At 43.8% G+C, this 15,099-nt stretch overlaps 1 protein-coding gene across 3 annotated transcripts in view; it reads left to right on the top strand.

Annotated features, from left to right (window-relative positions):
- Positions 1-157: 157 nt before the first annotated feature.
- Positions 158-15,099, top strand: part of SLC19A2 (solute carrier family 19 member 2) — a 55,268-nt gene continuing 40,326 nt past the window's right edge. Inside the window, exons 1-3 of one of the 3 annotated variants that reach the window (XM_068129011.2) lie at positions 225-298; positions 645-803; positions 12,969-13,815. In XM_068129011.2, the coding sequence (XP_067985112.2) occupies positions 660-803; positions 12,969-13,815 (991 nt within the window). In that variant the 5' untranslated portion in view covers positions 225-298; positions 645-659. The other 2 variants (XM_068129010.2, XM_068129013.2) reach the window with 2 other exon arrangements.

A 15,099-nucleotide genomic window follows, 5' to 3' on the forward strand; every position in this document is an offset into this window, starting at 1 on the left:
GATGAAGCAAATTCAACCGCTTATGACGTCATGAGAAAAGCCGATAAGGAGGTCGTGCAGGAATTCGGTGCCGACGCTCCACATTCATTATTGGAAATTCACAGATTTATATTATCCTTTTACATATTAAGAGTCTATTCACTGTATTTTGTTACAGGATGTACACTGGTTTTTTATTGAAAAAAACAACAACAACAGCCTGTGGCTGTGTGACCGGAAGTTTCGTGTCCGGGAGCAATCGTAATTGCCTGCCAAGTGCCAAGCCAATCTGCGCTGAGGGAGCTGCACAAGCCCCCTGGTAAGCAGCCAATAGGCGAAAAGGGGTGGAGACTGAATTGCGGAAATAATTTGCATGCTGTCACGTGTTTTTGCAGGAAATTTTAATTGGCGATAATATAATCAGTTGTAATGCTAAACTATTGTACCGGTACAGAAGTGTCACGACGTCGTATATATATATGTAGGTTGTGAGTGGCTCGCCAGGTCTTTCTGCGGTCCCGCCTGTGCAGGTGCAGTCTTTCAGCTGTTAGTCGCTTTAATTATTCTCCGTTTGCTCGTGTCACCTCGAGCGATTGCGTTTATGACGTTTTTCTGAGTTTTCCCAACCGCCATTCCCCACGGTGTACTTTGACCTCACCATTCAGAACTTTGGCCTCAACATGTCTTTGGCCGACTGGCGATCCAGCTGGAAGTACCCCACCGTGATTTTGTGTGTTTATGGCTTCTTCTGTTCCACACGGCCATCCGAGCCCTACCTGACTCCATACTTGGTCGGCCCGGACAAGAACCTCACGCTGGAGGAGGTTCGTAACGCCGATTGCCCTCTACTTGTAATCACAAGGACGTTGGTGGAAGTGAAACGATATTGTTAGAGAGTGAGGTTGGGATTTGAACCTGAATCCGACAGGTGTCTTTGGCACCTTGTGAGTGCACAGGTAGTCCCCTCACCTGTGAGCTGTCCAGTGCAGGTTCGGTTCGACTTTTGAGTCTTCGGAGTCTTTTGGGTCCTTTGGATCCTAGGGGCCTTTTGGGCCTTCTGGATTTTTGGGTCTTCTGGGTCGTTTGGTTCCTCTTGGACTTTTTGGTCACCTGGGTCTTTTGGGTCCTCTAACTTTTGGGTTCTCTGGGACGTTTTGGTCTTTTGGGTCTTCGGGAACTTTTGGGTTCGCTGGGACGTTAGGGTCTTTTGGGTCCTCGGGGAGTTTAGGTTATTTTGGGTCGTCGGGGCCTTCTGGATTTTTGGGTGTTCTGGAACTTTTGGTTCCTCGTGGACTTTTTGGTCTTCTGCGTCTTTTTGGGTCCTCGAACATTTGGGGACTTTTGTGTTCTCTGATGTTTGGGTCTTTTGGGTCCTCGGAGTTTAGGGTATTTTGGGTCTTCTGGGTCTTTTGGTTCCTCGTGGACTTTTTGGTCATCTGCGTCTTTTGGGTTCTCAAGAGCTTTTGGGGACTTTTGGGTTCTCTGGGATGTTTGGGTCTTTGGGGACTTTTGGGTCCTCTGGGTCTTTAGGGGTCTTAAGGATCTTGGAGGACTTGAATGGTCTTCCAACTTTGAAGGGGTCTCAGCAGTCCAAAGAGTTAAAAAGTACATTTCAATGGTACGTAATTAATTAATAAACCTACGTAATTAATAGACACAAAGTATCACAGACGGACACAGACACACACACCTCATCCATTTATAGTAAATGCTGCTGTTAGATTTCCTGCATGCTGATGATGTTTGTTTTGTGCATATACCAACGGTAAATTCCTTGCATTGTCAGTGAAAGGCACCTCTTCAAAATAAGAATTCACTTTATTGTATAATGTCTTCAAAAGTTGACAACATTGGCTTGGGAATTGTGACAACAAAAAACCGATGCTGGGCAGGCAATGGCAAACCACCTACACGTTTGCCTAGAAACTGCTTCGGCAGTGCCAACGCTCTGTAAACAGCATGGTACAACAAAGGGAAATTCGTCAACATTATCCCGAAGCATCCAGGAAAAGGATGATACATTCCATTGGAAAAAAGCAGTGATGATACTTGTACATTATCCAGATAAAAGGGAAACATTATCCCACCCACTACTCGTTTTAAAGGAAAATTTGATTTGACAAAATTAAATCTTCTTTCACCGTTCAAATACTGCACACCATATTACGACTCTCGTAAACTGAAAATTGCAGTCAGTCATTTTTCATACACGTACTGTATTTTAACTCCTGTGTACTTAACCCAAAAATCCTATCTTTACGGCACTCAGTCAAAGCAATTCACGTATTGGGGTACGAAGTCCTCACGAAATATGGACCTCTTGTGGAAGTTCTTTTTTCACTTTTCTCATGGTGACGTTTCTTGCAAGCGTGTAGCATGTATTTTGACACTTATTTACACACTTATTTATTTTGACATAATTACATAATTATGACATCATTACTTATTTACACACATATTTTGACACTTCACCATCGGTCTTCCGGGTTCTGTAATGAGGTATTTTGACAGTTGGAACATATACAGGTAGTGGACAAAAATATAGAATTGCCAATGTAAAGTCACTTAATAGGGCGTTGGGCCACCACGTTCGGACAGCCTCTATGTGCCATGGCATAGACTCCACCAGCATCTGGAATTCTGCAGGAAGTGCCGTTCTTCCACGAGAAAGTTAATCAACTCACCTGTTTGATGGAGTTGGAAAACGCTATCTCGGGCGTCATTCCAGACAATCCCATAAATGCTCCATTGGGTTCAGACCTGGTGACTGAGAAGGCCTTATCAAATCATTGGGTGACCTGTGCAGCATTTTTATACATGACCCTAAGCATGCTGGGATGGTATTTGCTGAATTAACACATGGGCCACATCTCTGTAGAAGCCTTTGCTTGGTATCCCTCTTTTACCCAGGTGTTTCCATTCTTTGTCTGCTACTTGTACATTATTTCATAAAGAGAAGTCCAGCCAAGAGGCACGGGCACCTCCTAGATGCTGCATTTTGTCACTACAGATCAGATGGTGATATCTATCACTTGGACAGGTGCACACACTGCTCCTCGTACACGCTATGTTCAAGGATTATATTGTCTCCCCTCCTCTAACCATGTCCCACTAGATCCTTCCGTCTAGATTTGGAATATGGCGTTGTCACCAATTCTATGTCTGAAGCATGCCTGAGAATGCAGTTGGCGGAAGCATGGCTGCTGCCTTTTCATTTGGACGCCATGACATAGCATAAATCACTGAGTGTGCGGCATTGTTTGGACATTTTGTTAAAGAGGACAAATGTTATAGTCGAGGTCAGTATTGCTTCTAGAGTTCAGACAAATCATGTGGAGTCAAAATGTGGTAAAGTCTGATTCTGCAACTGGACCAGACGGCATCAGCCCACGGGTCCTAAAATCCTGCTCTGCCGCTCTTTCACTCCCTTTCTCTGTTCTCTTCACCCTCTCTTTTACTCAAGGTCATCTGCCATCAGCTTGGAAATCAGCCAACATCACCGCTTTTCACAAAAAATGTGCAAAAACAGATCCTTGCAACTACAGACCAATGGGCCTTCTCAACCTCTCAATCAATCAACCTACAGACTAATCAGTGTTCTGGGTCTTGTGCTTTTTCTGGTCTTCATCAATGATCTCTCTGACTCTTGAAAATCCTCTCTATCTCTTTGCTGATGACTCCACTCTGTCGCTCCGTTCCTCATCCCTCAGATCGGCAGTCTGCAGCCTCCTCACTCTCTGCAGACCTGGATAAAATCAGACTGGTCAAACAAGTGGAACATGTCTTTCAATCCTGACAAATCTCACACTCTTACTATGTCTCTCCGAAAAGACCGACAGGACAACCCTCCCATCTACTTTCTGAACAATACTCTCCAAGAAGTTCTGTCACTCAAGCTTTTGGGTCTCACTATCTGCCATGATCTTTCCTGGGAAAACCACATTTCCAATCTGGCCTCCAAAGCCAGTCACCGACTGGGCATCCTCCGTCGTGCGAAGTCCTTCCTTGGCACACCTGAGCTCCTCACCACATACAAGGCTTTCATCCGCAGCTCAATGGAATACTGTTCTCCCCTCTGGGCCAGTGCTCCTGCCTCACACCTAGCTCGGCTTCACGCTGTTGAAACCAAAGCTTTCAGAATCATTGGAATCTTCCGCGATGAAGCTAACTCCGAGGGCCTTTCACTCACTTGCTCACCGCAGGTAGGTAGGTGGTCTTTCTGTCTTCTACCGACTCTTATCTGGCCTAGGTCCCCCAGCTTTATCTTTGCTCTGTCCCCCAAATATTCATACAGGTCGCACAAGATCTGCCAGTAACGCTCTTCTGGTGAAATTGCCAAAATCAAGACTCTCTGCTCACCTTCACTTATTCATTCCTCTTTACTCCCGCCTCTGGAACAAACTATCTCACTCTCCAATCCCACTCCTTCCAGGTCTTTAAAACAGCTGTTCACCACCATCTCTTGTCTTCCCCCATCCAAAACCTTGGTCTCCTCTACCCCAGTGAATTCACCCCAGATCCACCTTTTTTTTTATCCCGACTTCTTTCTTGCCTGGAAGTTCTGGCAGTGTCCATGTGTTTTATACCTTTGCCACCCCCCCCCCCCTCTGCCTTCCCATGCCGCTCCCCCCCCCTCCCAAGTCCTCTCCCCACCCCCAAGTCTTCCCCCCTTCCCCCCACCCCCCCCCCAAGTCCTCCCGCCCCCACAGATCTTCCGTTGTCCCTGTTCTCTGCTGTTGTCCTTGTGGGCTTCCCTCTCTCTCCCCAGTCTTGTCTCCCGCTCCCTTTATTGTATGTTTTGTGTGTCCCTTTGTCTTTTTTTGTGATTGATGTTCGCTCTTTCATGAGCCTCGATCTTGTATAAAAAAAAGAAGAAGCCATCTTCTTTGCATTCTTGTGCAATGCACTCGTTGGTGTCACACCTTTGTCACATTGTTGTTACGTTGGTGTCACATTGTTACCTAGTCAGTGAGTGCTAGACTGGTAGGCACTGACATACTTTTTTGTTGTGCTTTTTCAATGTGGTGTACAGGGGTGTATCTTTCCTGATTTACTGTATTCCCAGAGTGACCAGTATGGATGTGCACTTCTCCATTAATGTGACCCATACTGTGTGACGATGTCGTATAATTGTCCTTGAGTGAGTATGCAACAGCTCAACTGTATCTAACACTATTTTGGTGTATGCTTCTTCCTGTGTCAAAGTGAGTGGGGTAACGAAGAAACTTCTGTTGTCTTTCCGGATACTCCAGAATAATCCACCCCAGAATGCTCAGCGAGCATGCACAGAAACCACTAGCAACAATGGTCATTGGGCCAGCGACATATATCATGCGTGCTAGATAAGGATTGTTACCTAAAATTACTCAGCTTCTAAAATAGTCCGAAAATACTTGAGAAAGTGGTGTACCTCTGCACAACAAAAGATTTGGAGAAGTTTCTCATCAACTCACCTCAAAAGTTGATCTTGCAGCCTGTACTGCAAAACTCCTGGCAAAGTGAGCCCGTGAAAGGCCTGTGAATGGGATGTTCTACCCGACCTCCATGATCATCCCCATCAGTGAGTGATCTTTGAACCTTGTGGGATTACCTCGTGTGAACATGCCAGTCTTGGTGATTTATTAATGGGCATCTTCCATTGGAAAGGCAAGTCTGCGGTCTGTCTCAACAATGCTGTCTCAACAATCGACATCAAATGTGCTGCTTCTGCTGTCTCAACAATGGATGTAGGTGCTGATGGTCCCTCTCACAGGATCATGGGAAACAGACAATTTCTCAACTACAGGCGGGTTCTCAAGTCAGGACAGAACAAAGCAGCCCTCATTCACTTTTTGAGCAAGTACATAGAGGAAAAAGCCCCAGAGAGAAGTCCTCAAGAAAGGAAACTTGTCATTGCTGGAGGTCATCCCAATCGAGAAGTTGTGAGAGATAACTTATCATACAAAAGATATCATACATATCTACATAATAAGAGATAACTTATGTAGATAACCTCCAACCAGAGATTTGGAGGAGCTTTTCTCAAGCCATGATGAGACAGATACCAGGATGATCTTGCATGCCCCACATTCGTCATCCTTTCCCTGTACCATTGTCAGATGTGATGATACGGATGTCCTAGTTATTTTGCTGTACTACCAAAGTAGAGGGGAATTGAGCAATGACGTATACATGCACTCTGGTCACTCAGGAAAGTTTGTCACCCGGGAGCGGTTCATTCCAGTATCAAAAATTGCTTGGGCAATTGGGAAGCAGCAGTGTTCCATCCTACCAACTGCACATGCCCTTTACAGGCTGTGACTCAACCAGTGGTTTCTTCAAACTCGGGAAGTGCGCTGCTGGAGACTTCCTCCAAAAACACCAGGATACTCTGATGGGATTGGCAGAATTTCACTGTCCAGATAAGGAGGCTGGGTTTGCTGCTGCTGGAGACTTCCTCCTCTTGATTTATGGGAAAAGTATCAAAGGTAAATCATATGATACCCTGGATGAACTGCGCTTTAGGATGGCAACCTCGAATGACAATCCCGTGTCATCCCTTCCACCCACTGATGATGCCTTCTTGCAACATGCTCTGAGAGCCAAGTTCCAGACTATAATCTGGTGCAGTAGTCACATTGCAAAGCCCAGGACAAGGGGATCCCACTGAATATGGTTGGGTCACGTATGATGAAGATTTGCATTGTGTGAGAAGTCTGAAGGAGTCAGCCCCAAGGGGACTACGTGACTTGACCCACCCATACTGTAAGGATACAGACTGCACTGTTGGTAGGAAATGTCCTTGTGTCTTGGCTGGCCTGAAATGCATAGAAATATGCAACTGCAACAACTGTCTAAACACTGTCACGATATTGCAAGATTATGAGGATGAAGACGAAAATGATGTTTTGGTAATCGAGCTCGCCACTTTCAAGGTATGATGCCACCTCCCCACAGCCTGCTCTGAAAACGCCCACAAAGACCCCATAGACCCAGCACAACTACATAATAGGAGAAATGCATCATCAAAGTGCATAAAACTCAGAAATGCAAGCCAAAGTTGTGTAATGAGACGATCGATTTTTAAAAAGTCAAAAAGTGATGAAATGTGTGCAACCGTGGTGTTTTGTTATTTTGGAAATATAAAGTGAAAGTCATGGTAATTGTTACAACTTTATACCAAGCCTGATTTTTCTAGAAAGTAGACAACAGTGACACCATTTGAAGTCAACATCCACGTTGTTATACCTTTGAACAGCTAATCAGGAAGGAAACTCTCACACAAAAAAATCTGAAAAAAGGGCCAAAATGTGATATTTTGGGGGGATGGCTGACCCCCTGATAATAAATGCAGCCCCAAAACAGCCACAGAATACTTCTACATATAGTCAGGTTCACTATGTCAATAAATTATATTTCGTTCAAAATCATGGTAGATTAGCAAACCTATACATTTTTGGAAAGGTTATAGCATAAGGAAACTAAAAAGCAATGTTTACATTTGGAGAGATACCTGTATGGCGGCCATTTTGGATTTTCAAAATGGCCACTGTAAAATACATATTTTGTTCTATTTCTGCCTCTAATTACCCTAAAAACTTTAAAAAATATACTAAACCTATATTTTCAGGGACAAGGAATCCAATGAAAGTATCAAATTAGTGCTATGGGGAATGGTAAGACACGAATCAAAGGTTTTGAATTGCAAAATACTGTCTTTATATTCGCGATAAGTTGCATAATCAAATACATGTTATCATTTTGTACAGGCAGTTAATAACATCAAAATGTGTCACAATAATTCATGTCACCAAACATACACAGGCAGTCAGCAAAATCATATATACACATGCAGTCGGTATAACTTCACATCTACACAGGCAGTCAATGACAAAATACTACTGTGTTCAAAAAGTATCCAACCTTTATTTTTCGTGCATAAAAAAAAAAGAAGCTAGGGAGGCGTTGATTGGTGCACGTATGTAGGTGATCCTAATGCGCACGCGTGAATTTTTTCCCACCTGCAGAAGCTGTCATTCGACGGCAGACCGCCGATGAGTGAGGACATGTAAGTGAGCGCCGTCGGATTTTCGTTTTTGACAAAATGACGGAAAAACTTGAACAACGCTACTGCATCAAATTTTGTGTAAAGCTTGGCGATTTCCAAGTGGAAACGATCCGCAAGATTCAACACCGTTCATTCCATTATGAAGGAGGATTTGGGCTTCAGGAGAATCTCAGTGAAGTTCGTACCAAAGCTGCTAACGATTGAGCAGAAGCAACTCCGTTTGGAGATCGCACAGGACATGCTGGAGACTGTGAACAGCGATCCCAGCTTCCTCAACACAGTGATCACTGGCGATGAGTCCTGGGTTTATGGGTACGACCCAGAAACCAAGTTGCAGTCATCACAATGGAAGCATCCAACATCCCCGAGGCCAAAAAACACAAAATTTGATGCAGTAGCGTTGTTCAAGTTTTTCCGTCATTTTGTCAAAAACGAAAATCCGACGGCGCTCGCTTACATGTCCTCACTCATCGGCGGTCTGCCGTCGAATGACAGCTTGAGCTTCTGCAGGTGGGAAAAAATTCACGCGTGCGCATTAGGATCGCCTACATACGTGCACCAATCAATGCCTCCCTAGCTTCTTTTTTTTTATGCACGAAAAATAAAGGTCGGATACTTTTTGAACACACTACGTATACACAGGCAGTCAATGGCATCAAACATACACGATTACAGAATATGCCATTTAGAGTTCGTCACCACTGTCCTGTATGTCGTATCCGACAATATAGTCCGCATCGTTTTCACAGTCCGTTCCACACAAGCAAAGGTCGGTCAAATTGATTGGCAAATCGAATTGGTCGAATGGTCGATCGAAGCGAATGGTCGAATGGTCGAATTGGTCGAATGGGATTGGTCGGAATTGGGAAAATGTAAACTGATTTTCAGATTTTCCATGTAATAACGTTTCCAAAAATGTATAGGTTTGCTAATCTACCATGATTTTGAACGAAAAAACATAGTGAACCTGACATAGTATTTTCGACAGGAAAACAGCAGTATATGTGGCTTTATTGTGATTTCTCCTCGCTTGAATCAAACAATTTGAAGGTTCGTGTCGGTACTATTTTCAGGTGAGTTTAGGGCAGAAAAGTGATTAAAGGAACAGGTTGTGCAGCTGTTTTGCAAAGTACAACATCATTAATGGAAACGAGAGAGCCTAAGCTTCAACTTGATACCACTTTCACCTTGTTATTCCTCCAGTCGGGCTGATGTCCATTTTTAGAGCACTTTTCGGCTCCCCGCCACTGGTCTATTTTATGTGTCGTGCATTTTTCACCTCAAGACCCGAGTTGTACCGACTTCTGCAAGGTCATGCCTCCACACAATAATGTAATCCAGTCGATGCACTTTGTGTGGGTGCTGCCAGGTGCACAGCGAGCTTTGGGGAAGTACTGAAGAAAATGTTAGTAACTGCCGCATAATGTTCTCTGCATTTCTTTAGTAACAGCTCAAAATTCACGTTTGTTTTTTTGTCGGGAAACCAAACTTCCCAACCATTCAACACCAGGACTGATGCCCATTGCCAATGTGTGCATTGAAGTCCCCCAGGTTAACGAGCTTTCCTGATAAAGGGACATTATGAATGACATGGTCAAGAGTTTCATATAATTGTTGCACACCGCTCCTTTCTTATTGCATCTCCAGGTGCTGCATGACGTCATTGCCAGGCACCGAAGGGGGCCCGGCAATGATGTGTGTTGAAAGGGAGTACTCAGTTTTCACTCCGGTTGTTTTCTTGTTTGTTGTGCACCGCTCCTTTCCTATGGCATCTGCAGGCACTGCATGACGTCATTGCCAGGCACTGCATGACGTCATTGCCAGGCACCGAAGGGGGCCCTGCAATGACACGTCCTGAAAGGGAGTGCTCAGTTTTCACTCCGGTTGTTTTCTTGTTTTCTTGTTACTTGCAAAATCGAAGATTTTTCAAGTATATTGGTCGGTTGCGTTTGTGGTTCCATCTGTTTGTTTGTCTGTCTGATTGTCACCAGCCTACAGGTCACAATTCTAAACCGATCATCACAAAACTTTACCAAGTTGTATAGGTCATCCCAATTCAGAAGCCTATTCATTTTTACGTCAAAGGTCATCTGGAGGTCAAATTTCTAAAATCGCCATTTTAAATCCGATTGACTTGAAAATTAAATAGCATTTGTATATTGTCACTAAATGGGGAAATGAACTATGTTTGAGGTCAAAAGGTCAAAGGTCAACTCAAGGTCAAATTTTAAAAATCATCAATTTTCATCTGAGCCGTCAATGTTCATCTGATTGGCTTGAAAATTGAACAGCATTTGCACATTGTCACTAAATAGGGAAATCAACTATTTTTGAGGTCAACGGTCAACTCAAGGTCAACCTTCCAAAATCATCATTTTTCATCTAAAAAAAATCGTCACTTTTCTTCCTATTGACCCGAGCTTTGATCGAGATTGTCAATTTTAATCTTGATGAAATGGACAATTTGCTGTATCGATGGAATTTTTTTTCTTGGAGGGGGGGGGGGGGGGCGGGGCGGATTTTGCAAGTATCGTGCTCCGCATGACGTCTTCTTGTTTTTGTTTGCTTGTCCGGGCGATACCTCAGCCATCCTTTTATCTAGGAAGCTAAAATTTCGGCACAATAGTGAGTAAGTACTTTGTTAAAAATGGTATTTTTTGTTTTTCGATTAATTAATTGATCAATTACTTAATTATTATCAATTAATTAAGAACTTATTGCACACCGCACCTTTCCTTTGCCATCTCCAGGCGCTGCATGGTCATTGCTGGGCACCGAAGGGGGCCCGGCAATGACGCACGCTGAAAGGGAGTACTCGGTTTTCACTCTGGTTGGTTGTTTGATTGAGTGTTTGATTGTTTGTTTATCCGGGCGATATCTCAGCCATCCTTTGAGCTAGGAAGCTCAAATTTCAACACAACAGAGTGTTTTGGCAAAAACGGAATTTTTTTGTTTTTTGATTAATTAATTAATTGATCAATTACTTGATTATCGATTTCCTATGACTTATTTATTTTCTCTCTTCTGGGCAACATCTCAGGCACCTTTTGAGCTCGGAAGCTGATATTTGGACATGACAATGACCAAGTGATTTGGCTGTGAAGGGTATTTTTGATTTATTGATTAATCAATTAATCGATTAATTATTTAATTATTTGATTAATGACTTAATTCGTTTTTTTTCAAGTTACAGATTCGGATGAAACGGTGGTGGTTTATGTATTAAATTAGCCAATTGATAAATTATTTAATTATTTTATGATTATTATTTATTTTAATTATTAATCATTTACTTATTTTCTTTCTCATCTGGGCAATATCTGAGTCACGTTTTGAGCTTGGAAGCTAATATTTCGCCATGATGGTGACCAAGTGATGTGGCTCTAAAGGATATTTTAGATTTATTGATTAATCGATTAATTATTTATGGATTTAATCAAATATTAATTTTTTTCGATCAATGACTTATTTAATTAATTTTCAAAAAGTTACAGCTTCAGTTGAAGCACTGGTGGTTTAGGTATGCTATTAGCGAATTGATTAAGAAAATATTTTATGATTTTCATTTATTGATTTTAATTATGCAATTAACCAATCAATTATTGTGCACCTCTCCCTCCAAATACAGTCTCTATGAGCTGCACGGCGATATATCCGGGCGCCAAAGGATATTTATTTATTTGGCATTGGGGCGGTGTGCTTTGAATGTATCTGTACTTTTTTGTACCTTCATCTGGCTTGGTCATCGCAGGAGTAAATGCTGACTAGGGTAACAAAACGGGAGTCATTGAGCCTAAGCTTGGTGTCGTAATCCGATCTGATATGCCCTTGGGAAGTTCCTTGGGTCTACAGGTGATGTTTTGCAATTGCAAACCCAACACCAGCTTCACGACACATCAGGAGGCCTTCTATGCCAAAATAATGTGAAGTCATTATCTTGAAGTTGTCCCCGTCCTTCAAAGCGTGTTTCTGAGAGTGCTGCAATGTCCACTTTGTATCTTCCCAGCTCTTTTGCAATTAGAGCTCACAACGTCTGGATATTCCACGATGCTAGTGTAAGTCTTCGGTTTTGGTCACAGAGATGGAGACCCACTGGCTGTGGCATGTCAGTTAGGTTGAATTGACCAGGCTTTGTTTACCCCTCCTTTTATTGGGGGCATCTTTGGTTTGGGGCAGGCAGTGCATCCCTAAGCAGGGCTGCCTGGTCACTTGGCAGGAACTTGTGTAACTGCTGATCTTCAGAAAACAGATGCCCATCACATGCTGCCTACGTGCAGAGTTCAATCTAAAGGCTCCCAGCTCCTAAGGCCTGCCACATCGCCCTCCCCACTTGTTAGATGTGCGTTGTGGGACCTTCTGGGCCATTGCCAACCTTATCTGATGGCAGTTGGGGAAGACACAAGCTGTTATGTCCAAAATTGGGGGTCATTAAACTAGTTTTTCTTATTTTAGGTGTCGACGTCCAACACTAACGAGCCCCACCTGCCCGGTTTTGGAATCAGAGTTGTCATCCTCATAGGTGAGCCCCACCTGCATGGAGCTATCTCATTTTGAGGCACCAGAAACGCACATTCCACCCCATCTGCCTTCGGTTTTAAAATGGGTCGGTGCGATAACGGGTCAGTATGAGTGGTTTAGAGAGGCTGTTGGATACCATGATCAAATTGGCCATTTTGAGATGAGAAGTGCTCAATTCTCACAATTCTGGTCATGCTATCCCTTTGACCGCCCCCCCCCCCCCTTATAACTTGTACATTGTGTACGGTATCATTGTCTGAGTATGCAGACCCGGGCGGGGGTGGAGGGCGGGTGGTTTAGGGAATGAAGGTATAAAGCATGATGGTTGGTGGGATGGAGGGGCAGGGTGCTGTAAAGTTGGTGGAAGGACAATTATTGTCATTTTGTTTATGTAAGAATGCTTTTTGGTGTGCTTGCCTTGCAGGTAAACAACCAAATGTTCCCTGTGTGGACATATTCCTATCTGGTGCTGCTGTTCCCAGTTTTCCTTGCCACTGACTACTTGCACTACAAGCCACTGGTTGTGCTTCAAGGCATTGCCTTTATTGTGACATACCTTTTGTTGCTCTTCGCACAAGGCATCATGGCCATGCAGGCTGTGGAATTTGCCTTTGGCCTGAGCAGCGCGACAGAGGTTGCCTACTATTCGTACATCTACAGTGTGGTCCCTTCCACAAAATATCAGCTGGTGACCGGCCAGTGCCGCAGCGCAACTCTGATTGGATACACTGCTGGCTCAGTTATTGGACAGATACTCGTGTCAGCAGCTGGAGTGTCTTATTTCGTTCTCAATATCATCTCCATGACATGTGTGTCCATTGCCTTTCTCACATCCTGGTTACTTCCCACACCGCAACACAGCATGTTCTTCCATCGGGATTTGACCGCGAACATTGTTGAGAAAAAAATGAGCAACGGACAAGCCTCAATTGACAATGATATTCATTCTCCGAAAAATACGTGTCCGAGCAATTTGTCAGTCGATGTCTCAGACATTCCAAACGAATTTGAACCCGCTGAGTTTGTTGAGCTTCCTTTAAATCCCTTACCAGGTTCAGCAGTGGTGTCACCTATGGTGGTTTTTTTACAGCTCTGGAGAGACTTTTTAAATTGTTACACGAACAAATCGCTGCTTCTATGGTCGGTGTGGTGGGCACTGGCTACCTGTGGTTACCTCCAGGTCACCAATTATGTACAGACGTTGTGGACCACTGTGGAAGCCAATGCTACAGTCTACAATGGTGGTGTTGAAGCCATCTCAACTCTCACTGGTGAGTTTCTGTTTACACGATGGCAGTACTTTACCTATTGACAGTTTTAGGTGTGGGGGGTGGGGGGGGGGGGGTGGGGTGGTAATACATTTTACACCAGTTTGCCAATTTAACAGCGGTTTCAACTGGAATAGTTCAAACTCTTAATCCTCAGGCGTTTGTAAAACATTATTACCCCGAAATAAAAAGCAGGGTTAAGCACCTTCATGGTTCACGTCTGTCCGTCTGCCTGTCTATAAACGTCAGTTGATGATCCTGGAACAACTTGATTTAAATTTAATGTTGTATTTTGAACACAAATCGGATCATGAATCGGAAAACCAAATTGTAGTTTTGCAGTACTTTGACTCTGAATTCGTACCGATCGCACATGCGCAGAGAGGAGCTCGAGGATTTTTAAGCAGTGAAGCCGATTCAATATTTGGCTTTGTCCGTCCGTCAAAAATTAAGAACCTTTCTAACCCACCGTGTTCAATTATAAAGGGTAATTATAATGGATTATAAAGGGTTATCCCAAAGGGTAATTCGGAAGGGTTATATAGGGTAATTCTTAAGGGTTTTGTTCGTTCTTAGGCTTTGCCTATTTCATACTAGCAGGAGGACACGGTGTTGCTCGGGAGGAGGGGGGGGGGGGGAAGAGGGGGGAGGAGGAGGGGGGGGAGGGTGGGAGGTGTGGAAGAGCTTGGGGAGGGGGGTGGAGGACTGAGAAGTGAGAAGGGGCAGGCAGGCAGGCGAACCGCAAGGGGGGTGGGGGGGGGGGGGTTTAAGAGAGCTGGTGAGGTGGGGGGCAGGAGGGTTTATTTAAAATAGTGAGATGAGGCGATGCCAATGAGTAAACAGGTCTCATTAGTCTTCTAAGGTCTTATGGGTCTTAAAGGGTCTATGGGGTCTTTAGTTTTGGGGTCTTGAGGGTTGAAAACATCTTTGGAGTTTTCTGGGTTTAAGGAATCTTAAGGGTTTCAGGGGTCTCAAGGGTCTTTAAAGGCTGATATGTTGGATGAAAATACCCTTAGAACAATCCCTGGGTCGGACTTTGTCTGTGTGCCAAATTTGTTGGTTGTCCGCCCAGCAGTCCTTGCAACGCGAACAGACAGACCTATATCCGACGAATTTTATTCATTAGATTAAAAATGTCAAACTGAACCGCTTCCTTTGGACACGGGTGATTTTCTTACTGTCTGGCAGTCAAACAAAATTGAAAATCATTCCAAACAGGAAAATTACTGTTTTTAAGGTTGTCATAAAGGACACAAACACTAGGCACGAAGAACGAATGCAACGTGT

This window comes from Myxine glutinosa, chromosome 9 (assembly GCF_964187855.1).
Source record: "Myxine glutinosa chromosome 9, kmMyxGlut1.1, whole genome shotgun sequence".
In the NCBI taxonomy this organism is placed as follows: domain Eukaryota; kingdom Metazoa; phylum Chordata; class Myxini; order Myxiniformes; family Myxinidae; genus Myxine; species Myxine glutinosa.